At 44.7% G+C, this 27224-nt stretch overlaps 2 protein-coding genes across 4 annotated transcripts in view; both read right to left on the bottom strand.

Annotated features, from left to right (window-relative positions):
• Nucleotides 1-9103, bottom strand: part of LOC117350134 (LIM homeobox transcription factor 1-beta-like) — a 41124-nt gene extending 32021 nt beyond the window's left edge. The window contains exons 1-3 of the mRNA XM_033924162.1: nucleotides 8348-9103; nucleotides 2285-2416; nucleotides 104-290 (exon numbers count right to left, since the gene is read on the bottom strand). Of these exons, the coding sequence (XP_033780053.1) occupies nucleotides 104-290; nucleotides 2285-2342 (245 nt within the window). The 5' untranslated portion in view covers nucleotides 2343-2416; nucleotides 8348-9103. The remainder of the gene's footprint in view (nucleotides 1-103; nucleotides 291-2284; nucleotides 2417-8347) is intronic.
• Nucleotides 9104-13254: 4151 nt separating this feature from the next.
• Nucleotides 13255-27224, bottom strand: part of FBXL12 (F-box and leucine rich repeat protein 12) — a 27334-nt gene continuing 13364 nt past the window's right edge. For 2 of the 3 annotated variants that reach the window (XM_033925030.1, XM_033925031.1), the window contains exons 5-11: nucleotides 21938-22012; nucleotides 20316-20378; nucleotides 17949-18011; nucleotides 17240-17290; nucleotides 15533-15675; nucleotides 14473-14585; nucleotides 13255-13841 (exon numbers count right to left, since the gene is read on the bottom strand). In XM_033925030.1, coding sequence (XP_033780921.1) covers nucleotides 13703-13841; nucleotides 14473-14585; nucleotides 15533-15675; nucleotides 17240-17290; nucleotides 17949-18011; nucleotides 20316-20378; nucleotides 21938-22012 — 647 coding nt within the window. In that variant the 3' untranslated portion in view covers nucleotides 13255-13702. The remainder of the gene's footprint in view (nucleotides 13842-14472; nucleotides 14586-15532; nucleotides 15676-17239; nucleotides 17291-17948; nucleotides 18012-20315; nucleotides 20379-21937; nucleotides 22013-27224) is intronic. The other variant, XM_033925032.1, reaches the window with a different exon arrangement.

Here is a 27224-nt window from a genome sequence, read left to right as displayed (position 1 = left end):
TTCTGGGCAAGAATTCCCTGAGCTATATCCCCTCATCCTTGTTCCTGCTTGCACATAGACACCTGATGGCACAGCGACAGGTGAAGATGGTGACGTTCCTTACTTTTCGTAGTCCTGTCTGCAGTACAGCTGACGCTCCCGGCTGTAGCAGGTCCCCACCAGTGGCTGAAGACAGGCTGCGCACTTTACACAATCCTCGTGCCAACTCCTCTCGTTCACCCGCAGTAGGAAGCGGTCACAGATGGGCTCCTCGCAGCCTGCGCACATCTCTCGCAGTTTGGTGTCTGACCCTAGAGAGGATGTGAAAGAGTTATTTAACGGGGTGCGTGCATCAGCTCAGGGTCACCCCTTAATCGCACGTTTCTCAGCAACTGCTGAAGCGGTGACATGAGAAAGGACACCCACCCTTCTCTTAAGCTGGCACTATGTAATATTAAAGGCGACCTGTCCTTTCTTTGGCCTGGAACCGGCCTGCAGTTTTTGAAGGAGACCTGGATTGGAGGGGGAAGGGACTGGAGAAGACTTTGAAAATAAGCAGCTGAGTTTAAGCTAGGGGAGAAGAAATCCCATAAACCACATTAGAGCAAAATTGTGCATCTGGAAGATGAACTGATTGCCCTGCCTTATCAACCCATTTTATCTGTGGCCCTTCTTCAAAGGGTTCGGAGCGATAGCCAGCCTCAGAGGGAGTGAAGCTACACTCAACAAATGCTTTCAAAGCTGCACGGAGATGGCGCGTTCAGGATTCTCCCTGCGAGAGGTCATGCCGTGACCCTCTCCTGAGGTGTTGCTCGTGCCAGGAACACAGCAGCAATGTCTGCAGAGAGTCGCTTCATCTCCCTGGCTCAGAGCTCTCAGGGGCAAGGACAGGATGCTGTGCTTCCTCTCCTGTACTGGTCATGGTAATACCCGCCCCAGAATACCTCTGATACAAAAGTTGGAATCTGATTGCTCAACTTTCACCAGAACATCTTCACTTCTGTCCTGTATTGTTTTGCGGTCTTACTCCAGGGTCCCCTTCCTTTTTCTCTAAATATATGCTTTTGTGTCTCAGGCTTTTCATTCGGTTTATAATAAAGCTGTCTTTGCTATATTCAGGCTTTACATGAATCAATGTGATGCCTCCAAGGAATTCTGATGAAGATCTCCTCTACAGCTGTCTGTGCTGTATTCACTGTTTTGCGCCTATAGGTGTGATACCTGCATGGTATCCACTCTTCACATGTCTGTGATGCATTCATGCCCATTCTTCAGCTGTCTGTGCTGTGTTCATGCTTTATTTGTATGCCTGCGTGGGGCTGTGATGAAGATCCACCTTTCAGCCATCTGTGCTGTATTCACATATCAACGTGACACCTACATGGGAGTCTAAAGATTTGTTGTTCGACTGTGAGGAATTCATGCTCCCAGAGTCACAGGAAATTATAGGGTTAACCAATAAACTCTTTGTGGCCTGAGACAGGCTGAGTTGGTCCTGGCTTTGTCAGTAACCCAGATTTATGCAGGAACCAAAGCACGAGATGATAAAGTGACTTGCTCTGTGGCAGAGCCAGTGTAAGGATGATGCATATCCTAGACGGATCTTTACCCTTATACCCCCCCAACCCAATTATTAACTTATAGATAAGAACTTAAGAACATAAGATTTGCCACTGCCAGTGGTCCATCGTGCCCAGCAGTCCGCTCACGTGGTGGCCCTTAGGTCAAAGACCAGTGCCCTATTTGAGTCTAGCCTTGCTTGCGTACGTTCCGGTTCAGCAGGAACTTGTCTAACTTTGTCTTGAATCCCTGGAGGGTGTTTTCCCCTATAACAGCCTCCGGAAGAGCTTTCAAGTTTTCCACCACTCTCTGGGTGAAGAAGAACTTCCTTACGTTTGTACGGAATCTATCCCCTTTCAACTTTAGAGAGTGCCCTCTTGTCCTCTTCACTTCGGAGAGGGTGAACAATCTCTCTTTCTCTCCTGATGCCAAATGGGCATATGGAAAGCTGACCAGAGTGCCCAGCAAACATGCTGTTTGGAGCTGCTGGCTGACATTTGGATCTCTGGCTGGAGCCCCCTCCTCCTCCCACGATTTTGATAATTAAGCCCCATTATCATGATCATCACCCAGACATCCTACGAAGCTAAAAGATGTGCCGATAATTATTTTGAGTTTGCTGTCTCCCCCAAAAAGCAGTTGTTCTAGGCATTTGCCTAGTCTCCCTGGTCTTGGAGTCACTGGCAGAGCTGGGGATTAGAACCACGGGTCAGGGGAGGGAAAGTGCTTTGCCCGTCTCACTCACCGAATCCCAGGATTGCAGGAGCCTGCTGCAAACAGGAGTGGGTCTCTTCTGTCTTCATCCTTCTGGACCTCAAAACCCAAAACAGGACAGCCAAGAGCTGAGCAGGTGTTATGGAGGTCTGCACTTTTACAGCTGGGGTTGCAGGGGGGGGGGGAGAAAATAAAAAAATATGCAATTATTATTGAATTGAGTTGCAGCCTGAACTCAAGAAAGATTTTTTATATTGAAAATCCACCAACAACTTGGACGCTTGCATTTTCCCTCCTGCTCAGGTTATGGGCACCCCCTCCTCTCCCTCACCCCAGGGCTGAAGTAGAGGATACAGAACCAGAACAGACTCTAATCTAATCTAATCTAAACCTTAAGTTTATATACCGCATCATCTCCATGAGTATGGAGCTAGACACGGTTTACAAGAACTTAAAATGGTGGGTAGAGAAGAAGAAAAAGGGTTACATGAACTTATGTGTAGAAGGGGGGAGAGAAAGGGGGGAAGGATAGAGTTACAATTTGCTGAAAAGCCAGGTTTTCAGTTGTTTGCGGAATAACTGAAGGGAGCTCAGGTTCCGCAACGGGGTGGTGAGGTCGTTCCAAAGACCTGTGATTTTGAAGAGAAGGGACTCAATCCTCATATGAAATTATCTTTTCCATGTTGTGAGAGTCAGAGGAGGATGCCTGCAACTTGGTTTCTAGTCTGAAATGCAGCCAAAGTATCCCTTCAGGATAAAAATAAAACCACAATCTTGCTGGGCGTGGAGGAGTTGCCCTAATGGTCAAAGAACCAGATTGACAATAAGGGAATCCCAGTTCAAATCCCACTGCCGCCCTTGTGATCTCGGGCAGGTCACTTTATTCTCCCTGGTCTCATGTACAAACTTAGACCAGGGACAGAGAAACATCTACTGAATGAGCTACTACCGAAAAAGGTGTGAAAAAATCCAAATGAAAGGACAACCTAAGCGATTTTGATAATTCAACTCTGAAAACTTGATTACACTGTGCAACAGAGGTTTGGGAGCACGAATTGTAGGCGAGTGTTTTCGATAGTGATTTGGGGTCGCTGAATTCAAAACTGACCTTAATTTTTCGGTATAACCCTCTGATTTCTGGCACAAGAGCATTCGAATGCAAAAATTCACATTTTCGCTATATTTTCTAATGCTTGGAGTAATTGTTATAACAATCTGTGAAATATTAAAACAGTTTGCCTCCAAATTTGATTTCCCCCTCCCCCCCCGATAATCTCGGTAGTGTTAGTGATGAGCACGGGGAAAGGTTTCACCAGGACATTGCTACAACGGAGAAACGATATCGGGGCAGATGGAATTCATCAATGCTGGCTGACTATTGTTGGACATTAGAGATGCTCCTAATCTCGTTCATAAACGCACTTCAATGGCAAAATGATTCTAGAAAATAATATTTATAGGAACTCTTAAATCGGCGCAATGCGTTACATTATGACGTCTCATGCTATAAATATTTGCGATTTGCTATAAAACTACACTTGATAGGAGAAAACAGGCTGTTTTCATACACTGGAGGTCAAATTCTATAAAGTAAGCCTGATTTTCTTCTTGCCCCAGAAAAAAAAAAGTTCACTTTTAAATATTAAACTTTCTTTGAATTTATCGGCCCTCAGGATCTATCATTTTCATTTGGAGGCGGCTGCTACTGCTTTTTTGCCACCCTGCAGAAGGTGCTGGCCTAGGCAACCACCTATAGCCTAATGGTTAGGTTAGCCTTGCTGCTTTTCTCTTCTCGTCCCCCCCCTTCTCTCCTGTGATCCCAGGCTCTCCCCCTTCCTTTAGCTGGCATCAGATGTATTGAGCGCTCAGTCTGCGAAGACAGGAATCTTTCTCTCCTTTTCTCTAATTTTCCATCCCTTTCTGCCTTCTCCAGGCTGTTCCCTTCCCTCTAACTTGCTTCACATCAGGTCCTATAGAAGTTCTCCCTTCTGGATTCAGGAAACTTTCCTGGCTTGAAATTTCTACAGAAAGTGGGCTTAAATAACAAGAAACCAATCTGTATATATCAAATTAGGTCTCTCTTTCCCTTCTTCTCCACCCGTCTTTCTCTCTTTTCATTGTCTCTTCCTCCCACTGCACTAACCACTAGGACTAGTGTATTGTAGTTCTGTAGTGCAGTGGCCTGAAAATCTGGGAGTCACTTAAACATAGAAACATGGCCCATCCAGTCGGCCCATCCGCAGCATCCACTATCTCCTCCTCTCCCTATAGGCTAAGGCTCTTAACACTTGCATTGTGAGGTTATACAGCTTTATGGTTATAGAAACAACCCCCCCCCCCCCTTCACTTTCTCTCTCCGCCATGGAACCCCTTAATGTTTACAGGTGCACAGAGAGGGGACAGGGAAGGAGGGGAAGACTGGAGAACTGGGGGAGACTCCTCTTATATAAGCCAATGTTTCAGAATGACGGGGAGTGCTAAACCCATCACAAGTTACCCCTCTGCCGGCAAAGGAGTTTTGCATTTCTAAACCGAGTGACCTTATTGAAAGAAATGTCTTTGTTAACCTACCCCCTCCCCCCCTTGTCTACAGGGCTGATCTGTAACCTCCATGTAAAGAACCTAATTGAGAATCGCAGCCATTGATCATCCATTTCAAAATATGAGCAGAGAAGGTGCAATCATGTCTTTAATTTCATAACTAGATTGTAAGCTCTTTCAAGCAGGGACCATCATTAAGGAGTGTCAGTAAAACACAAGAGGACCCTGTGAACATTAAGGTTCTATAATGAATTATGCAGCCTTCAGTTATTACCTGGGACCGTGGCCAGGTAAATGTGAATAATTAAGTTACATGGAAATACCTTTTAAAACAAATAGGAGGAAATATTGTTTACACTCCAGAAATAGGTTAAGCTTTTTTGGAACGTGTTGCCGGAGAATGTGGTAACAGCGGTTAGAGGAAAAATCCATAGTTTGCTATTGAGACAGACATAGGGGAAGCCCATTGGTAGCATGGAATATTGCTACTTTTTGGGGATCCAGAATCTTGATAGTCTGAGATTCTGGAATGTTGGTGCTATTTGGGTTTCTGACAGGTATTTGTGACCTGGATTGGCTACTGGGCTAGAAGGACCATTTGATCTGATCCAGTAGGGCTGTTTTTATGTCTACGTCTGATGAAGAACTTTATTGGTCGGTCTGTCCCTTTCTCACCTGAGCCTTGCAGCCCTCCATGCTCTGGGCCAAGAGGCAAAAGTGGGTGAGGGGGAATAGTGGGGCCCAAGATCCACAGAGATATACTCACATGTATTTAGATATACAGTATATATGGATAGCACCCTCACCAAGGAACCCTCTCCAGATCCTAATGTGGGGGGACGGGAGGATGGAGGCAAGGCCAGGAGTGGGGACTGTGACGGATAGAGAGAAAGTGCCTTACGTTCTTTGGGGCAGAGTCCTCCCCTGAGGATATGGATTGCCCCCACCCCATTCCAAATAAATCCAGGTGAGAAACTGAAGCAGGAAGTCCAGGGTAGATAAAGAGGCCCCAGCATTTGCCCCCTCCTCCAAGAAGTGCCTGTAGTAGCTTGGAAACTCAAATGGGGTCTAAGGGAGGGGGGACATATTTGTGGGGTGTCCAGTATCTCTGGCTCAGGGGTCAGAGGTGTGATTGGGGGAGGGAGAAGAAGAACAGGTGTAATGTTCTGCCATCCTTAATTCCCTCCCTTCCTTGGTCACTTTTCCCTTTCTTCTTGACTCCGCCTCTCTTTTTCCTTTTTCTAGTCTTTTTCTGTTCTCTTGTTTTATCCTCGTTTACTAAACTTTCTCTCTTTCTGTATGTTATTCATTCCTTTCTCTGTTTTCTTCTCTTTCCTGTTCTCTTATCTTGTCTTCCGTATGTCTCTTTTCTACCCCCTTATTCATGCCTATTCTTTTCTCTTGTTTGTCTCTCTGGTCTCTTTTATTTCTTCTCTCATTCATCTATTTTCCTGTTCTTTCCTTTTGTTTCTCTCTCTCTCTTTTTCATAAATTCATTCTTTTTTTTCCTGTTGTCTTCTCTTGTATGTCTCTTTTCTCCTCTTTCTCTATTATTCAATCCTTTTTCTTGTTCTCTTGTTTGTCTCTCTCACCTCTCTTTTCTCCTATCTCTGCTATTCATTTCTTTCTCCTATTCTTGTCTCCTTTTTTATCTCTTGTCTTTTTTCTTCTTTCACTGTGTTAGTCATTCCTTTTTCCTGTTCTCTTCTCTTGTTTGTCTCTCTTTTTTTCTTTTCTCTCTCATTCGTCTATTTTCCTGTTCTTTTCTTTTGTTTCTCTCTCTCATGATCTCTCTTTCATTCATTCTTTTTTCCTGTTGTCTTCTCTTGTATGTCTCTTCTCCTTTTTCTCTGTTAGTCATTCCTTTTTCCTCTTCTCTTCTCTTGTTTGTCTCTCTCCTGTCTTTTTCCTAACTCCCCCCCCCTTACCTACTCCTTTATCCTGCCTCCCCCCCTCCAGTCTTTTTTTTAAATAATTGCTGGTCCTGGGTTTTTTTTTTTTTAATTCCAATCAAAAGCAAAGTGGAAAAAACTTTGCTAAAAATTCACTGCATAAAAATAATAATTGCATTAATTTTAATTTTTAAATCTATAAATTTAGAAAAACTATTCTTGTAATGTCTTAACTTTATTACAGAAATAACTTCCCGTTTGCCTCAGCCCATAAAAGCAATGTTTTGTTGGGGTTTTGAAGTGTCGGGGGTTCTCGAAGGATTTGCAGGGTTTAATTTTTGTCTTTGGTGGTGAAAGAAGGATTTTTTTCCCCTACTAATTTTTCATTTTGTTCAACCTGTTAATCCAGAACAGAAAACTCCTGTCCGTTTTGTTTAAAGCTTCTACAGTATGTATATGTATATATATATATATATATATATATAATAATTATTATTTTTTTTTTTACCTTGGATCAACTTGAACAAAACTCTGAACTCTTAAGGACAGAATTTGTGATGCAGTCAGTGCGCGTTTGAAGTTTACCTGCATAAAAGACAAATTTACCTACAGGATCGTTGAAATATAAAAATATAAAAAAAACTCCTTATAAATCTGGAAATGAACCGAAACACAACACATTATATATAACTATTGGTAATGAAGCAAATATTTCCAGTCCATTCCATTTGAATTTTTTTTCAAATACACCAGCTTGGGTTGTTTGTTTTTTTGAAATCTTTTAGCAGAACAATTTTGCCAATTTTTTAAAAAAAATTTTTTATGAGACCATTTACAAATAAAGACTAAAGCTACAGATGCGTGTCTGCGTGGTCTTTCTTATTTAGCCCCTCTCAAAGTGTAAAAGGAAAGATCAACCTTTGATACATGTACCTGTAAACTTTAATTAAAACACATAAACCCAACACGTGCATATGCGAATATCTGTATGAATTTCTTATATAATTAGTAAATTAGTGGAAATTACAGGTCTAAGAGAAATTAGCAAATAAATAACAGTCTGTTTTCCGGGTTCGAACATAACTAGCAGTGATCCCTTCTTCTTACAGAGAAAAAATAATTCTGCGTTTAAAAATATCTGTTTTTCTCTCCCCCCCAACTTTAGAGCTTTTAAAAATACCGTGAAAATAGCGTACCCCCCTTCTATGCACCTGTCCTCTCAATAAGAAAGCCAGCTTGTCTTTTCCAGGGCAGCGGGACCAAGAGCTGGACTTCAGAAGGGATCCCCATTTCCTTGGAATTAACAATAAATCAACCCCCCCAGAATGGGAGACAAACCCCGTTTTGCCCCTCTCATAGAGATGCGCTGTTGAGCCCAGTGCTGCAGAGTTCCAATCCTAGGTGCTGCCCCTGGAAGACGAGATCTGGCTAGTAAAATGCACTTAGCCCTGGCCCTTGGGCCACTACCCTGGAGCTCTGATGCCCTGTGCCGCCTGCTCGTGGAGGGCTAATGCCCACGGCGGGGCTCGCCTCTGCTGGCGCGATGGATCTGCAGCCCTAGCCTCTCCCCGGGACAGAGACCGTCTCTTCTGAATCTATTAATGCCACAATTGAATTGACATGAAAATAAGGGGAAGGGGGGGAGATGGCAAAAAACCTACCAGAGAGTCTCTTTCCGAGTCAACAGAGTGCTCCCGGGCTAGGACGATGCGGAGAGCCACTTCCCTGGCAGGAGAGGGGAAGGGGAGTGTGGATGGGTGAGGGGGGATCCACGGCAGGCAGAGAACCCCTGGCAAGAGGCAGCGAGCCCCCCCCCTCAACAGCTGGATCCAGGTGCTTCATCTGATAGACCTCCTCCTCCTTCTCCTCCTCCTCATCCCACCTCCCCGGCAGTGAGGAACAGGAGAAGGAAGGGGGGAAAGAGTGAGAGAACGGAGAAGGGAAAGGGAGAGACACTGAGAGGGAGGAGAGAAGACAAAGGAGGAAAAACCCAGAGGAAACCTTTGCTCATTCTATTCTGAGCAGGGCAAGGGGGTGTCAGCCCTTCCCAACTGGTCAAGGAATGTACTGTTAGCCCAAGAAAAAGGTAGCAAATTTATTTTTAATTTGATCGGGCTTCCAGTCTCAGAACGGGACAAATTGCGGGGTGTCCAACAGGTCTAAAAATCCCCTAAATCCCCCTCCCTCAATTCCAGAAATAAAAGGAGAGTGGGGTGGGGGCTCCCCTCATTACTCTCCACCCTTCAAATAACCTGCAGAGAGAGGACCCCCTCTAAAACTTCTTGAAACACTGATTTCTTAACAATTAACAATTCCTTTAATCAAATAGCTACACCGTTTTTACTTGTGTTTTTATTGATTTTAATATTGAAAAACTCAGTGTTTATAGACACAGCAGTGGCCGAGCGATTTTCAGACACCGGGTTGTGATCGTAAAGCCAGAAAAATAATTTGCGACAAACCCCCCTTCCCCCCCCCCCCCCCCGCAAAACAACCAACCTTTGCCAGGGAACGATTTTAAGGAAAAAACCAACAACCCATTTCTAAATGTTTCTCCAGTTTCTTGAATCTCTACATCTAAAAAAAGGAATTAATCCGAAATGTGCCATTTCCTTTCAAGCCGACAAACAAATCGAGACCCAAAAAGCGAGGATTATTCGTTTTTTTACACGAAATCTGGGGAATTAAAAGGACATTTTCGTTATCCGATTGTCCTGCGTAGTTGGTAGATTTGGGGGTTTTTAAAAATGATTTTTAAAGCTGGGACAGAAGCATCAGGCTATTTTTATTTTTTTTTAAGGGATGAATAAAAAGACGTTTCCCTTTTAAATCAGCTGTAAAATAAATCTGGAAAGGCAAATGTTATAAAGTCACGTTTGATGCCGACCTTATTTCTTTCTTTTTAATTTCACATGCACCGAGCCGGGGGTACCACAAAGTCCCATTTTATTCCATCTGGAGTTGTACAAATTCCTTCTCAACAAATGAATTAAAATTTTGGTTACGTGCAAAGACTTGAGAGACCAGAGAGCAAAAAGGAAGTTCTTGCAAATTATTTTCTTAAAACCCAATTATCTACGGTACCTTAAGATGGTCCTTTTACGAAGGAGCGCTAGGGCTTTAATGCGTGAAATAGTGCGTGCTACGTTGCCCTGCGCACTAGACCTTAACGCTAGTCCTAGAAGCGTAGCGTGCGGCCATTTCCTGCGTGCGCTTAAAACACTAGTGCACCTTAGTAAAAGGAGCCCTCAGTTAATAGGGTGAGCGAAGATGCAGATAAATTATTATTAATAATAAAGAAACGTTTAAGTCCTACAGAAATTTGTGGCAATAAATTCTGCTGACAAATGAAAGCAAAGGGATAACTGCAGCAGAGAGTGAAGAGAGGAAAAGGAAGGACAGGGAGAGAATTAAAGAGAAAAGTATAAAGAAAACCCAACAATAAGAGCAACCAAGGGATCACACACCTCTCTATACATACACATTCACACACGAGGATGCATCTCGACACACATGTAACTACTTGCATAAAGGCCTCTGTCTCTCTCTCACGGACATACTCCCCTTCTGTATTCTCACACTCATGTGCCCAGGGTCATATATACAGTATCTCACAGAGCTGCTGGAGCAAAGCGTCTGACCGTGTTTTATGTGGGATTGTTTTACAGATCTGGCCTGGTGGGTGCTGCCCTCTTCCAGCCGGGCAGGGCAGTGATCCCCAGTTTAGAACCTGGAGAGACTGGTCTGTGGCCTTGCCCATCTGCCTGCCTGCCTCACACCCAGACTAAGTTCAAAAGCTCCATGCCACCTTGCAGGTGTGTGGTCAAATCTTTAGGGCAGGTCATTTCTACCACCTTTTATTATCTATGAATGTCTTTAATACCTACCAAGCTCCTGATGCATCTTCTGCTAGGTAGCCAGCCTTTCATTTAAAAGCCATGTTTTCATGTAGTTACCGTTCTTTCCTTCCCAAACCCAAGATCAGGGTGAGTTACAAATGCGTAGACTCTGGGCCTGAGTCTCTCATGCCTTGACCAAGTGCCAAGGGAAAATGCTTGACTACCTGAATGAATTCATGTAAACCGTTCTGAGCCCCCCCCTGGGAGAACAGTAGAAAAAATTGAATAAATGAATAAAGAGAGACTGAGAGGCATTTCTGAGGCTTTGGCTCTCCTGGCTCTGTCTTTTTAAAACTGAGTGATTGGGTCGATCTGGCTTGAGGAAGTGCAAACAGGCTACTCAAGTATGCCTTTTGCCCCACTGCATGCTGGGACTTGCAGTTCTTGCTTTTTTTGGGGGGCTGGGGTGTTACTGCTAGATTGCCTTCACCTTATCTTCATTGATTTCTTTTGGTCTTAAGAACAACCAGGCACCTTGGGCTTTTTGTAGCCAGAAAAACGCTTCACACGTCAGATTTCCAACTAGCTCCAGGTTCACCTGGCAGGGTTGATCCAGGCTTGGGTTTGCTCGATTGCATGTGTAACCAGTCAGTCTCTGGGCCTGCCTTGGTCCCTGTGGTTTCCCTAGTGTCCACCAGGGGAGCCAGAGAGAAGCCAGACCTGAAAGTAAGCAGAGGTACTATTATCCAGGTCACCACCGGGAGAGCCAAAGAGAGGAGCAGCTGCCTCCTGACTCAGGTAGAACAGGGCGTGTCCTTCCCCTTGAAAAGCCAGCAGTACTCAACAAGCTGTTAGGCAGGATAGGGAGGAAGCGGAGGGTTTTCTCTAATGAAGACCTGCCTGGCTCAAGCAAGGGTAATGCCTGTGTACCCATGGAGGTGGATGAAGCTGGAACCCCTCCAGAATTACAAGTATGTGATGAGAAGACTCCCATGGAGTTACAAGTGGAACTGCCTGCTGAGGAGATGTGGGGAGCTCCAAAACAGATGGATGTAGGAAGTGACAATCAGCTCTGGCTGAGCAATGACTGTTAGTTTTTGGTTTTTTTACTAATTTGGTTTGGGTTCTTTTCCTGCTCCCAGTCATTTTCAAAGACTTTCGGGACTGTGCATTTGTTTGTAAAGCTAAGAGTGTGTGGGGGAGAAGTTTGTTCCCATCTGGGTGGGAATTTTGAAAGCTGTTTTTTTGTGCTTTTGAAAGGCAAACTTGTGACACTCCTCTTTGCCCAGCCCTGCTACATTTTAGGCTGGAGGCCTTATTTTTGTGTTTGCACTAGAGCTGTTGGCCTAAAGAGGCATATTCTCCAGGAACTGATTTTGAATTCTGTGGACTGTGCTTACCTGAGCTCTGCTGGGGAAAAGGAAGCTGTAGTATAAACAGCCCTGTGAAAGAGAACTGTTGCATTAAGAGGGAAATTCTGAATGCTGCCAGAGTTTTCCCCTGGCCATTTTGTTTTGGACATTTGTTTGTTACGTTGAACTTTGAGCCATTCTGTCTTTATTTTGAATAGTAAACTTTTTGTTATTGCCATTCTACAACTGTGTTGGTGGTTTTTTGATTTAGTTCCTTAAAATCCTGCAGGGTGACCCCTGTCTGAGTCGCACGCCGGTGCAATTTTGGTTTGTGACCACTGGAGGCACTGCAGAGTCCCGGCCTAGGGCTCCAGTGCTGGCTACACATGCAGGGACTTGTAGTCTTGCATTGGGGAAACAGACCTACAAGCCCTAGTGTGCAACTGGGTAAACCCATGCATGGCCTAACCCTGAGGCAGCGCACCAGGCTTTTGCACTATGTAAAAATGAGGCTTGGGCACTAGAGAATGACATGGGGACAATGTTTTCCGTCCCCACAGAAACTCAATTTCCCTAGTTCCCATGAGTTTGGACCCTGTCCCTGTGCCATTCCTGTAAGCTCTGCCTTAACTGCACAAGCCTTGAACAGGGTATGCGATTAAGATCCACGAGGTCTGCGTTTTATCCAGTTCAACATAGCTGCATGCATCTGGTGTGCTCTTCCATGTCAGAGGACATTTTTTGACTCAGTCTAGTTGCTTATAGCTCAGGGAGCAAAACTTTTGCATTTGCTCATTTCTGATCTGCTTTCAGAAGCTAATAGAGTGCTTTGTACAATCAAAAGGTATCATTTTATTTAGCTTTATTTCTAGGTATTGCACTTAGGGAACTGGGCTCTGAGTTTTAGTGCTCTGCTCAAACCCAAGGTAAAGAGGAGGTTCTGGCTGGGACTTCTCTCTAGGACATGGGAGAAGTTGGTTTCCTTGAACTGGTGTCAACATTTAAAAATTTTTTTTATTGCGGTGTGGATGGGAGAGACGTGTGGCAGAGCGACATCTTGTGGTCAGAAGGGGAATGACCCTTGCCTCTCGCTGGTTCCATATCTTCCCCGGTGACATTTGGATGGCTGAGGTGACACTGACCCATCTCATATGCTTCTCCTTTGAGACGTAAACACTTAAAAACCATGGGGGGTAGAATCCTGTTTATGGAAAGGTGACAGAGAGAAAACGGAGACAAGGACACAATAAAAAAAAACCATCCAGGGATACAGCCAACTTCCCATATGGAAGCAGCTGCACCAGCCTAGTTCAGTTCTCCCATCAATTTCTTTCTTGCCCCCCCCCCCCCCCGATGTGAGTCTTTTTAGCAAGAATATTCACACTTAAGCATTCTTATAACAGAATCGGAGAGACCGCCAGAGTTCCCACCCAACTTCACGGTATCAGTCTTTCCCAGTAGACCTGAAGTCGCTGTGGCCATTTGTGACCACTGAGCGTGGCTCAGCCCCTGCTCCCTCATCTGAAAGAGCTCAGACCTGTTTTCTTCTCCCTTCCAGGGTTGGCCATCATTACCATGGAAGACATTTTGTGAATCCGAAGGATAAGCATATCCATGATTTCTCGAAAGCCCATTTATTTCTGCTTTTCACATTTACCAGCGCAGGGTTGCTGCCACCTTACAGCAACTTTGAGCAAAGGGATTCACGGGGTAGAGGAATGGCGCAGACTCCACAAGAAGCAAGATCACCCCGGTATAATGCACCCCCCCGTGGGAAATATTCAGCCTGAGTAAATGGGACTGTGGGACTGTTCGCTGGATTTGGTCAGGGGGTCAGAGCTGCCTTTTTGCAGATGGCGTAAGACAAGGAGGTGCAGAGAAGATCGTTCCATTCGCCCTTTCTCAAGAGATGGGCACAGTCTTCATTGCGCTCAGAATCATTTGGTTCACCCTTTTTCCAAAACCTGCCAAGAAAAGCCAGGGTTAGAGTGGTAAACCAGTCCTGTCCGAAGCTAGAGCCCTTAGGCTTTCCTCTTGAAAAAGCTCAGTGGTGGTGTCGTCTACCACTCCCTCATCTGTTTTCTGGATCAGGACTTCTGCTGCCAGGGATGCCATGACACTCTGTATAGGGTTACCAGATTTTGCGATTGTTATATCCGGACCCATGGCCATGCCCCCAAGGCCCACCCAGTCACGCCCAAGACAAAGTGCCGGCTTTTAAAAAGCTGTCTGGATGCCTGGAGAGTCCTCTAAAAAGAAGACATGTCCGGGTAAATCTGAACTTCTGGAAACCCTGTGCCCACCCCTCTGAGCCCTCCAGTCCCAGAGATGACAGACTCTATACCCCTGTGTCTATCTCCAAAATCCTCCTGTCCTAAAAGAAATTGGTTCTGGGGCTGTCCTAGAGGAGACAGGCTCTGTATCCCTGTGTCCATTCCCTGAACCCTCCAGTCCTCTATAGCCCTTTGAGAAATCTATAACAATTTTTCTTAAAAAAAATTTGCTGACCTAGAAACTGAGATTCCTTCAACATTTATCTATTTTGGAAAACCTCTCTCCCTGTTGCAGAGGTGGAAGTCATCCCTCAGAACTTACTTGAAAGAAGACTTATAGTCTGTCCCGTCGATCCATTCCCACTCTCCCTCCTTATTGGCGTCAGAAAGCCCGATCCAGTATTGTTCATTTTCAATCCGGCTAGATAGAAAATTCTGGAAAAGAAGGGAAAAGGAAATCCTGGGTGAGAACAGCAAGACGGGCTTTGACCTACGTCAAGGCTCCTTGAACAGGGGATACTCAATGCTGTGTTAATTTACTTCCCCTCTGTCTGAGTTCAAATCCCCGCCTCGGTCACCATTCCTTATCCTTGACTGTTTACCTCTCTAGGTTGAAAACAAAAACTGTGGATACAGATGTTCTGGAGATAATTTATTAAACACTGACATATAAAACCATGAAAATTCAATTTAAAAAGTACGACGATAAAAAAATACAGTGATAAAAATCCAACTGGACCCTACACGGTCCGTGTTTCAGCGAACACGCCTTCCTCAGGGGTCCTAAAAGGAAGAGGTAATAATGAATAATGATAAAGAGAAAGAAAAAAATGTAAAGTTAGAAAGATAAGAAGTGACTGTGATGCCAATCTGAAGCATGCATATTAGTGTCTATACTCGACTACAAGATAAAACAAGTGAACCAAGTGTGATCATGCTATATAGAGAGGCTTGAAACATCGACAAGAGACATGAGAGGAAAAAGTGCCATAGGTATGTGTTAGAGTATAAACTTAAGCACAGGAATCTATAAAGTGCCTAAAAGAAGCCATAAGAATGAAAAGTTAATAGAATGAAGAAACCATAGTGCGTGTCTGATTTTGAAAACATGAAGAGATACGTGACACAATGTAATGACGAGAAGACATTATACATATCAATGGTTTGCAAACTCACATATAAAGAATTGGACTGAAAACAGTCTATTGTCTTTAAACTATATATAAAAGACATCGTATTCAAACATGAAGAAACAATAACAGGACACGGACACATAGAATAATGCAGTTAAAATAACAGAATAAAATGACTTGGTTCACATGGCATCAGCTGATGGCGTGAGAGAAGTGAAACCCCGTTATCTGTTAGGTGTCAAATGCTACCTGCTCTCTGGCGCTCGTGATAACGGCGAGAGTGGCATTCTTGAGTTCGCACATCTCCTTGGCATCCATCCAGTTCAGTTCTTCCTTGTAGAAGAAATAGCAGTAACCCTCAAAGCTCTTCCACAAGAAGTCACATGGGTTTTCTGTGGGGAATAGAAGTGCGACCGTCATGTGAGCAAGGGGACAATTTTGTATTATTGGGGTGGAGTGAAGGATGGGACAAACGAGGTTGTTGGCCTGGCGTGATATGGTTGAACGATGGCAGAATTTTGATTGTACCACCCTTTTGCCGTGATAGGGCTCATTGATTACTTACCCCATCCTCTACAAAGCTGCGCTAACAGTTTTAGCGCCGGACGCTGCAGTGAATTGGGGGAAATGGGGGTGGGAGAAAAGTTTTATAGCAATTATAGATGAACATAAAAATAACCTTACTGGGTCAGACCAGTGGCCCATCCTCATGGAGTCCAATCCAAGTCACAAGCATCCAGCAGAAACCCAACATTCCAGAATCCCAGGGTAAGAGAGATTCCAGAATCCCAAAGAGTGGCAACATTCCATGCAAGCAGTGGCTTCCCCCATGACTCTCTCAATAACAGACTATGGACTTTTCCTCCAGAAACTTGTCCAAACACTATCCACTCTTACCACATCCTCTGGCAATGCGTTCCAGAACTTAACTATTCTCTGAGTGAAAAAATATTTCCTCCTATTGGTTTTAAAAGTATTTCCCTGTAACTTCATTGAGTGCCCCTTAGTCTTTGTAAATCTTGATGCAGTAAAAAAAAAAACCAGTCCCCTCACTTGTGCCCCCCCACGCTCCCACCACCTCTGACTTTTGTCCCTTTGCTTCTCCCTCTCCTCTCTTTCATGGCTCTGTTCACCTCCAAAACTCTTTGGCCTCTAGAAGGCATCAGCTAGTCACTGCTTTCCCAATGCCCTGTGCTGCTTATCAGATAGCAATAGTGGTCTAAATAGATACCATTTTAAACTACTTTGGGGGGGGGGGAATGAAAGTGGCTCCAATCTACAGCTGTCTATGGATCCCAGTGTGGGCCCCGCCCCTCCCACAACACCCCCAACTCGGATGGCATAAAGAAGCAGGTTTGGGATTTGAACCCACATGTCTGCCACACTTCAGCATTTGCTTAAACCGAAGCAGTCTCATGACGGGAGTGAGGGCAAGAATTTTTCCTTTGCTGAGGTTCCTCCAGCAGCCCGGAACCGTCTCCTATTCCCAGGTAGGGTGGCTTCCAGGATATTCCCGGGATATGCTATGTTTTGTTTAAATATTTACCATGATTATTATTATTTTTTTTTTTTAACTGATGTCAGTGGGACATGTTCTTATGTACAACATTTGCTTGAAATGAATCCATATTGCCTTCCGTTTTGTCTTGCACCTCCTACGGGTCACCCCTCCTGGCCCTCCTCCTTCTCAGCCCCTCTCCCCACTCCCTTCTCGGCCACTAGCATTCTTCTCTTCTTTCTTTCATCCCTAATCGTCTCTCTTCTCCTTTCCTTCTGATGTTCTTCATTCTCCCTTCCATTCTTCCATTCCGCCCTCCCCTTCTCACCACTACTCTCCCCATCATGTCTTGTGCACAGATGATAAAGAGGTAACTGAGATACCTTTTGTTTTCCTGAGAGTTGAAAATTCAAAAGCTTGGGCCCTGACATCAGAGGAAACCAAGACCATTGACTTACCGACCTCCAAAAGTTTTTTCATTTTCAAAAATTGGGAAGAAAGCACTGAAACTGGGGAAAAAAATGAAGAAACAGAAACTACAAGTCTGAAACAGTTTCTTGAAGATACTCTACTTGCACACATTTCACTATCTAGGATTATCCATGAACACGTTATTCATATGGGCTACTATATGAAGGCTCAGTTTGAGTGATTTGCTCAGGGTCAATCTCGCATAACATAACTCCTGACATAAATTCAGTTGAACCCTAAGACTGACACCAATCAAACCTTAGCTCAGCTCTAACCTAATCTTGACCTATTCAAGCCACTCTGGTCTTCAATGCAATCCAATCTGAACCCTATTGTAACCTAATACCATGATGACCTAAACCCAACCTGAACCCAGTTCTAAACCATGCAACTCTAACCCAATGCAACCTGAACATAGGGCTAATAACATTCATCCTTAACCCAAAATTAACTTCCACTTCAGTCCATCCAAACTCATCCCAAATATCTCTCAACCTGATTAGCTTTTACTGAATTTACCCAAGAAACCTTAAGGTATCTACAATATAGACATAGGGAGGTTGACATTCTAATCTAGGCCATCCTTCCTGACTTAGGGAAAACAAGATTGTACATCAAAGAAGAGAAGTAATTCAATCCAACCAGCAGCATACTGGGATTTGATGGTGTACATTCTACTGGTGAAACATTTCTTACCTTGTAACTTCAAAGAGGACAAGTCCGAGCCCATGGCCTCAACTCTGCTGGAGGTTTTTTGAACTGTAGAAGAAACCAAATCATAAGAACATAAGAGTTGCCATACTGGGACAGATCAAAACTCCATCAAGCCCAGTATCCTGTTTCCAACAGTGGCCAATCCAGGTCACAAGTACCTGTCAGAAACCCAAATAGTAGCAAGATTCTGGAACCTCAAATAGTAGCAACATTCCATGCAGAATCCCCAAAGAGTAGCAAGATTCCATGTTACAGATCCCAGGACATGCAGTGGCTTCCTCCATGTCCATCTCAATAGCAGACTATGAACTTGTCCAAACCTTTTTTTAAACCTAGTTATGCTAACTACATCCTCCAGCAATGAGTTCCAGAGCTTAACTATTTTTTTGAGTATAAAAAATATTTCCTCCTTGGAGAGGTCTGGTGAAGAGATACCGGCATCTGCTACGCTACTTGTACAATTTGCCATCGACTCTGACAGGGAATGGATGCTTAAATTGTTTTTTTAAGTTTAAAGATGTACCATTTATGACTAAATTAGTGAGAACTTCTGTTTCAAGTCAGCTCATCAGTAAGGTTCTTGTTCTCTCTTAGCTGCCATCTTTTATTTTCTTTGTATTGTTCAAAGAGGATTCAGCTATTGTATTGCTTTCTCCCCCTTTAATTGAGGTCTAATGTAACAATCCAGTAAATTTTATATTTTGGTTTAATGCTTTACCTTTATGATGAGAAAAGAAACTCTTTTGTTTTTCTAATGTAAATTTTTGTTATTTGATTATTGTCTCATCTTAAAAGTTTGAACTGGTATTGTACTATTTCTTTGTTTTGACTAATAATTATGTCAATACTATAAAATGAAAATAAAGAATTAAAAAAAAGATATATTTCCTCCTATTGGTTTTAAAAGTATTTCCCTGAAATATTATCGAGTGTCATAAGAACATAAGAATTGCTATCTTGGGGCAGACCAAAGGTCCATCAAACTCAGAATCCTATTTCCAACAGTGACCAACCCAGGGACCTGTATCTGGCAAGATCTCAAAGAGTAAAACAGATTTTATGCTGCTTATCCTAGGAATAAGCAGTGGATTTCCCCAAGTGTCATCTTAGTAAAGGCTTATGGACTTCTGTTTTGGGAAATTATCCAAATCATTTTTTAAACTCTGCTAAGCTAACTGCTTTCACCACATTTCTGGAATTTGTTGCCAGACATTTAATTACACATTGAATGAAGAAAAGTTTTAATGGATGCCTACTCCAAGTCTCTCTCTTTAAATGTCAACCTTCCCTCCCAACCCCTTACAAACATTCTCATCCCAATGGTACTACCAGATATCATCCTAAAAAATATCTATTGACCACCGTTTGTTCCTTTTTATGTTCTGAATTGTTTTAGGACACTGAGATGTGAGCTAATTCGTAACTCTTTGATCATTTTATTGGCCAACATGGTAACTGAAGGGTCAATGTTCAGTGAGCCACAGTAAGTGGGGTTTTTTTTAGCTGCCGGAAGACTTATTCCCAGATACTCAAAGCCGGGCCTTCTCAGGGCACTGTCATTGAATATCTGAGTTCACGCAGCTGGCTATGTGTGATATTCAGCACTTCACCGCCTAAGTGGCACTATATGAAGATAGGACTGACTTATGTGGTTTGATTTGACTGCTAAACTCAGTAGATAACCCCAAACAAGTGATTTAACCAGCCAGGAGCCCTTGACTCCCAAAAGGTGATGGACACCTGGAATGCGCTCCCAGAGGGTGTGATAGGACAGAGAACGGTTTTGGGGGTTCAAGAAGGGATTAGATAATTTCCTGAAGGAAAAGGGTATAGCTAGAGGATTACTATACAGGTCCTGGACCTGATGGGCCGCCGCGTGAGCGGACTGCTGGGCGTGATGGACCTCTGGTCTGACCCAGCAGAGGCACTGCTTATGTTCTTAGACCACAAACATGCTCTTATCCCCCTCCCTCCCTCTATTTTCTCCATTCACAGGGTCTTCCTGTGACATCTGTGGATCATTTTTTTCTTGATCAAGTCTGGTGAGGAGACAGATTGAGCCATTCCTAGAATTAATCCCCTCCTTTCCTTTGCTTTTAAGGATTTGTAGTTCCTGCCTTTTGTTGGAGGGAGGGGAGGAAGAGAAGCCAGGCCTACTCCAGCCTTCATTGAAGACCAGTAGCTCGGCCGCTCACTTTCTCTTTTTTTCTGAAATTACTCATGATAGCTCAAGGTATCTGTAGACAGAGGGAATCTGACACTCAAGTCTGGATTGAGCAACAAAGACGTAATAATTCAACGCAATTAGCAACAATCTGGGACATGATCTGTTGGCGAAACATCTCTTACCTTCTGACGTCAAAGAGGACAAATCTGACTCGCTGGTATCTGCTCTACTGCTGATGTTCTGAACTGTAGAAGAAACCAAGTCTTAAGAATGTCGTTGGCCTACTCCAAGTCTCTTTCCTAAAACGTCGGCCTTCTCTCCCGACCCCTGAAACTCATATTCCCTTCCCACTGTCATCACCAGATGTCCAACTTAAAAAGCATATTTACAAAATGTATTCCTCCATATGATTTATTTTGTGATCTTCATCCCCACTCACGGAGCAACACTAAGGGGTCCTCTTAAAACTAAGATGCCCATAGGCATATAATGGATGTCTTAGCATTTAGTGTATCTTAATAAAATGACCCCTAAATGCAGTGAGATATGACATGAGGTCATTTATAATCAATTTTATTTTTACCAAGTTTATTGGCAACTAACAATTATAAAAATAAAAATTTTAAATAAAAGGGGAGTGTCGTTATAATTTTATACAGAGAAGACATGATACTGAGTAGAGAATGACACGGGGGAAAAAGTTTGTCCCTGTCCCGTCCCCGCAACCACTGTCCACTCCCTCCTTCCTAGTGTGAGGGAACATGCGTGATCACGGATCACGCAGTCCAGAAGCCCCTCTCAGCCAATCGCCGTGTCCTGCCATCTCCCTCCCTCCACCTCACCTTAGGTGCCTGCAGAGTCCGACTTTAATTCTTCTCCCAGCCACGGCTTTCGATAAGCCATGCACACGGCTGCTTGAGCTGTTGTATATTCTCCTCTGACCCAACTTCCTGTTTTGTTGCGTCAGAGGAGGAGATTCAACAATTTAAGCAGCTGTGCACGCGCGGCTTATTGAAAGCGTGCTGGCTGGGAGAAGAATTAAAGTCAGATTCGGTAGGCACCTTAGGTGAGGTGGAGGGAGGGAGATGGCAGGACATGGGATGCGGCGATCGGGTGGGGGATGCTGGACCGCGTGATCTGTGCTGGCTTCACAGTGGAGACAAGATTATTCACCGCTCCACGGGGCGGTGAATGGCCTTGTCCCTGTCCCCACAGTGACTACTCCTTTTTCTCTCCCCGTTTCGGCAGGTTACTCGCAGCTACTCGCGGGTAACAACCACCGTGTCATTCTCTAATACTGAGCTCTGAGAGCACACACATTTGTCCCATCACACCCATGGGTCATTCACGCCTTGAACTAATACAAGGCTATCGTGGCTCATCTCAGAATTTTTTTTAACATAGGACTAAATAGCTTAAGAATGTGGCAGGTTGGGAGGTAGAAGTGGTCAGGGCTGGCGCAGAACAGGGCGTGTCATGCGCTCGGGATTTTCCGGACTAAAATATGGTAACTCTAGGGATAAGTGTATTGAGCATTCAGGAAAAATATAGCTATATTAGCCAGGTTGGTGAGCAGCATGACAGGGATCTGGTGTAAGCGCAGATGGTCAAGTGTTGCCTTAGTGTTCTCCATGGTAGGATCAAGTCATGCAGCCCCAGGGGGAGCCAGGAAATGAGCATGTCCAAGTAGAGGGAAAACTGGTAGGGTAGGTGATGGCTACCTGAAAAAGCCACAGGGTGGTTCTCTGGCAGGACCTGCAGAAGGAAAGGTGGCTGGGATCTCTACACAATCTTAGAATCTTACCTTTGAGATGCAACTCATCGAAATCGGTTCCAAACTCGGATTTCAGGGCTTCGGCCTTTTCAGAAACAGCATAAACTGGAAAGAAGAAACGGACACTAATCTTTAAAATAACAGGTGCCAGCTCTGTGGGTGTTATGGGGACTTGAGCAAATGTCTTTGTTATATCCAAGGAGGGGTCATTTGTGATGGATTTAGAACCCCCCAATTATTTGGAAAAGTTGACTCCTATGTTTAAGATCATAAGAGTTGATGTACTGGGACAGACTGAAGGTCCATCAAGCCCAGTATTCTTTAAATCCAGATTAGATAAGGGTTTCTCATTATTAAAATGTTTGCATTGGTTGACCAACATTAAGAACACAAAAATTGTCATACTGGGACAGAACGAAGGTCCATCAAGCCCTCTTTCCAACAGTGGCCAACCCAGGTCCCAAGTACAAGGCAAAAACCCAAAGAGTAGCAACATTCCAGAGCTGAGATTGTGATGTCATAATGCCTCATTCCACCAATGCCTAAGAGCCAACCTCAGCAGTGAGGTCACAATGGCTTCATTGTCCTTTGCTTGGCTCACATAAGAACATAAGACAAACCGAAGGTTCATCAAGCCCAACAGTGGCCGACCCAGGTCTCAAGTACCCGGCAAGATCTCAAGTAGCAAAACAGATTTTGTGTTTGGCAAATTGACCGCAGCCCTACTATATTGAGCAGTGTAATGAAAACTATATGCCATTGTGCTGCGGTGAGATTGCAGGTGTGCCATGAAGGAGACGAGTCGGTCACTGCCGGCACCAGAGCCTCTCCTTCCGGGCGATGGAGGGATTGCAGTTTGTCTGGGTTTTGGAAGGCTCCTGAGCTCACGGCCGTGTCTACAGGGCCTCTGGGCATGTGCGGGCGTCGACGCGAGGACATCGTGTGCCTGCATGTGACATCACCGATTGATGTCTGCGCATGCTTAGAGGCCCTGTGGGACGCGTCCCTGAGTTTTGAGTGCCGCGGCGGAAAAATGTTTGCGAGACACTGATATCGAGAGTTGCAATAAACCAGTTGAGGAAGCAACATTGATGGAGCAAACAGTCCTAACCCCCCCCCCCAAAAAAAAAAACGTTTTAAAGGTTTGAACACTTAACAAGGAGCGCATATAATTAAAAACTGTCTAATCTTAAAAAAAAAAAAAAAAATTGTTTTAGATCATTTGTCCAGGGCTGGCTCAAGGGACTAGGGCACCCTGAGTCAACCTTTTCAGTGGTAACCCCCCCTCCCCCAATTGGTATTTCACCCTCCATTCCCCCCCCCCCCCAGCCATGATCCAGTACCTCCCCCTCTCTCTCAAGTCCCCTTCTCCTACTGGACCAGGTGAGGCTCTAAAATCCCAGTACAACTGGTGATAAAGAGCACTGAAATCCCAGTCCGACATCTATCCCTCCAGGAGTCTCAAGGTGGACCGAACTGGGATTTTAGCGCTCTTTATCACCGGTGCCCTGGGCCAGGGCCTCGCCTGGTGCAATTGTTGAGCCGGCCCTGAATTTATCGGAGATGCAGGGGTAAATTATGAGTTCAGCTTTATCCCTATCATTTTATGAGCCCCCAACATAAATCTCATCCAGTTTAGAATCTCACTAACTGCTAGAATTCTATAATCTTAGCATGCGAACGATGCATATGTTTGGATACTAAGAATATAGAATTAGGGTTTAGTGTACGTGACCTGAAAGCAACTGGTAAGCTCTTGGGTGCAGGGATCTCACTGTGCTCTCCGAGCAAGCGGTCACCCTTTCACGGGTGCTTAGCATTCTTGTGACCTTCTCACCACTGTTTTTCATGTCCGCCAGTTCCGGGATGGTTTCATTCCTGCTGGCAGGATTGGGTGCCCGGGAGACTACAGTGTAAGAAAAATAACATTATTTGTACACCTCCAACCTCAGTACCAATGACTTTTCAAGAAACAGGAAGAATCCCTGATGAGAGCCAAATGGAAGGAAGATGAACAGGGGCTGTTGGGTCCCTGATAAGAGCTAGAGAAGAAAGGAGAACACAAGGACTAAACGTGCTCCTGAGGAGAAACAGATGAAACAGTAGGGCAGTGGCTAATGGAAGCCTGATGAAAGCCAGATGCATGATGACCTCTGATGAGATGACGAGAGGTTGTGCAATCAAGAGGATTTATAGAAGGGAGGGGGAGAATTAAGCTCAAACCTCTGGAGAAGGAGACCAGGCACAGGACAAAGATGAAAATGTAAGCGATCCCCAGAAGTCCGTACAAGGGATACAGAGATCGGATCCTGCTTGGAGGTGGCCCACGATCTGCGGAGAAACCAGGAAGAGCAAATTGTGAGTTTGGACTAAAATTGATCCCATCTAAACCACTGGGACCATGGAGTCACGTGCTCATGTCCCAGTTGCCGATTCTCATCATTCGGAGCCAGTTTTTAAAACATTGACACGGCTGGTGGGTAAATCCTTTTGAAATTTGGTTTCCAAGAACTGCCCCCCCCCCTCCCCTTCTTACCCATCACAGTCCCTATCCTCGGGATCTCAGAACAAGAAAAGCTGGGGCACCCACCAAGTCTCTGGCATTTTCAGCCCCTGTGCTCATTGTACCAGTGTCCCCTCTGGGCTCTCCTCTGGTATCTTCAGCCCTAAAACTCTCTCTGTACTTTACTAGAGTCTCCTCTGGTATTTTCAACCCTGTGCTTGAGTCCTCTCTAGTAACTCTGCATTTTTGGGGGAGTCTATTCTGGAATTTTCAGCCCCGGTACTTTCTGCATTTTGCCAGAGTCTCCTCTAATACTTTTTCCCTAATTCATTCTTATAATTTGGCTGCCGGTAATTCTTGGGAAACCAGAAGCAAGATATTCTACTACTCATCATGTCTACAAGCGCTGCCAGATGTACACAGCACTGTACATTAAACATGTGAGAGACAATCCCTGCTCAGTAGAGCTTACAAGCTAATAAAACAGACAAACAGGGGTTAGGGAATTTCTCAGCGAGGGAATGATAAAACAGGCAGAATTCCTGGCATTTTGCGGTTTTGCTTGGGAACATAATGACAGCTGGATTTTTCAGTCAGCATGCCCCACTGATTTTTTTTTTTTTTCCAGGGGGGGGGGGGGGGGTTACCGGCTCACTGTCTTTCCCCTCAGCAGGCTAAATCTCGAACACTGAGGGAAGCCAGACTACCACACTAATCAGTGGAAATGGGCTCAAATTGGGACTGGAGTCCGCCTGCCCCTATTATCTGATATTGATAAGAGGGAATCCATACCTCCAAGTATGATCACCTCATCCATGAGCCTCTCATGTGCCACAGGGGTATCTGCATCCATCCTCACAAGTACTGAGCCCAACAGAGGAACAGGCTCTTGTCCTCAAAGGTTTATGCCCGGGAGACTCCCCACTAAAGCTGTTGGTCTGTCAAGTGCCACCTGCTTCTGGGCTAGATTTTTGCTAATAAAGCTACACCGAGCTATCGCCTCTAGAGGTTATACGACAGCTGGATGTGGAGGCAAGGAGGAGACCCTGAAACCAGAAGTAATTCAGCACTTTCAGGGAACTGAAACCAGGATTGTGAAAAAAAAGGGGAATTATTGTCTTTGAGGATTCTTGTTGACATTTCTTGGGCTGGTCCATTTGAAGGTTATTGTGGACCAGCATTAGACCTGGCTTCCCTGCTGGTCTCACCCCCCTCTCTCGGAAGATGTGGCTTAATTCTGAGAAGACAAATTTTTTTCTTGCTACTCCACCCAACTATACAGAAGACAGCTTAATTTTGAATGGACACACACCATGTAAATCTGCCCAGTTCCAATCCTAGTTCTTCACTTTATAACCCTTCTCATAAGAACATAAGGATTGCCGCTGTTGGGTCAGAGCAGTGGTCCATCGTGGCCAGCAGTCCGCTCATGCAGCGGCCCTTGGTCAAAGAGCAGCGCCCTGAGACTAGTCCTACCTGCGTACATGTCTAACTTTGTCTTGAATCCCTGGAGGGTGTTTTCCCCCACGACAGACTCTGGAAGAGCGTTTCAGTTTTCTACCCTCTCTGAGTGAAGAAGAATTTCCTGTATCGCCTTTCAACTTTAAAGAGTGCCCTCTTGTTCTCCCTACTTTGGAGAGGGTGAACAACCTGTCTTTATCTACTAAGTCTATTCCCTTCAGTACCTTGAATGTTTCGATCATGTCTCATCTCAATCTCCTCTGTTCGAGGGAGAAGAGGCCCAGTTTCTCTAATCTTTTACTGTACGGCAGCTCCTCCAACCCCATAACCATCTTTATTGCCCTTCTCTGGACCCTCTTGAGTAGTACCGTATCTTTCTTCATGTACGGCGACCAGTGCTGGATGCAGTACTCCAGGTGAGGACGCACCATGGCCCGGTAAAGCGGCATGATAATCTTCTCCGATCTGTTCGTGATCCCCTTCTTTATCATTCCTAGCATTCTATTCACCCTTTTTGCCGCCGCCGCACATTGCGTGGACGGCTTCATCGACTTGTCGATCAGAACTCCCAAGTCTCTTTCCTGGGAGGTCTCTCCAAGTACCGGCCGGACATCCTGTATTCGTGCATGAGATTTTTGTTACCGACATGTATCACATTACACTTATCCACGTTGAACCTCATCTGCCATGTTGATGCCCATTCCTCAAGCCTAATTATGTCACGTTGCAGATCTTTGCAATCCCCCTGTGGCTTCACTACTCTGAATAACTTCGTATCGTCCGCAAATTTCATCACCTCACTCGTCGTACCAATGTCTAGATCATTTATAAAGATGTTGAAGAGCACGGGTCCAAACACCGAGCCCTGCGGCACCCCACTGGTGACGCTCTTCCAGTCTGAGTATTGTCCATTTACCCCCACTCTCTGTTTCCTATGATCCAGCCAGTTTTTAATCCACGTGAGTATTTAACCCTCGATTCCATGGCTCGCAATTTTCCAAAGTAGTCGTTCATGCGGAACCTTGTCAAATGCCTTCTGAAAATCCAGATATACAATATTGACCGGATTGCTCTTGTCTATCTATCTGTTTACTCCCTCAAAGAAGTGCAGCAAATTCGTCAAACACGATCTGCCTTTGCTAAAACCGTGCTGACTGGTCCTCATCAGTCCGTGTCCGTCAAGGTAATTAATGATGCGGTCCTTTATCAGCGACTCTACCATCTTTCCCGGTACCGAAGTCAGACTCACCGGTCTGTAGTTTCTCGGATCTCCCCTCAAACCTTTCTTGAAGATCGGTGTAACATTCTCCACCTTCCAGTCTTCCAGAATCTTTCCCGATTTGATCGACAGAT

This window comes from Geotrypetes seraphini, chromosome 16 (assembly GCF_902459505.1).
Source record: "Geotrypetes seraphini chromosome 16, aGeoSer1.1, whole genome shotgun sequence".
In the NCBI taxonomy this organism is placed as follows: domain Eukaryota; kingdom Metazoa; phylum Chordata; class Amphibia; order Gymnophiona; family Dermophiidae; genus Geotrypetes; species Geotrypetes seraphini.
The sequence above is the reverse complement of the archived record's forward strand: the minus strand, read 5'-3'. Positions and strand labels throughout refer to the sequence as shown.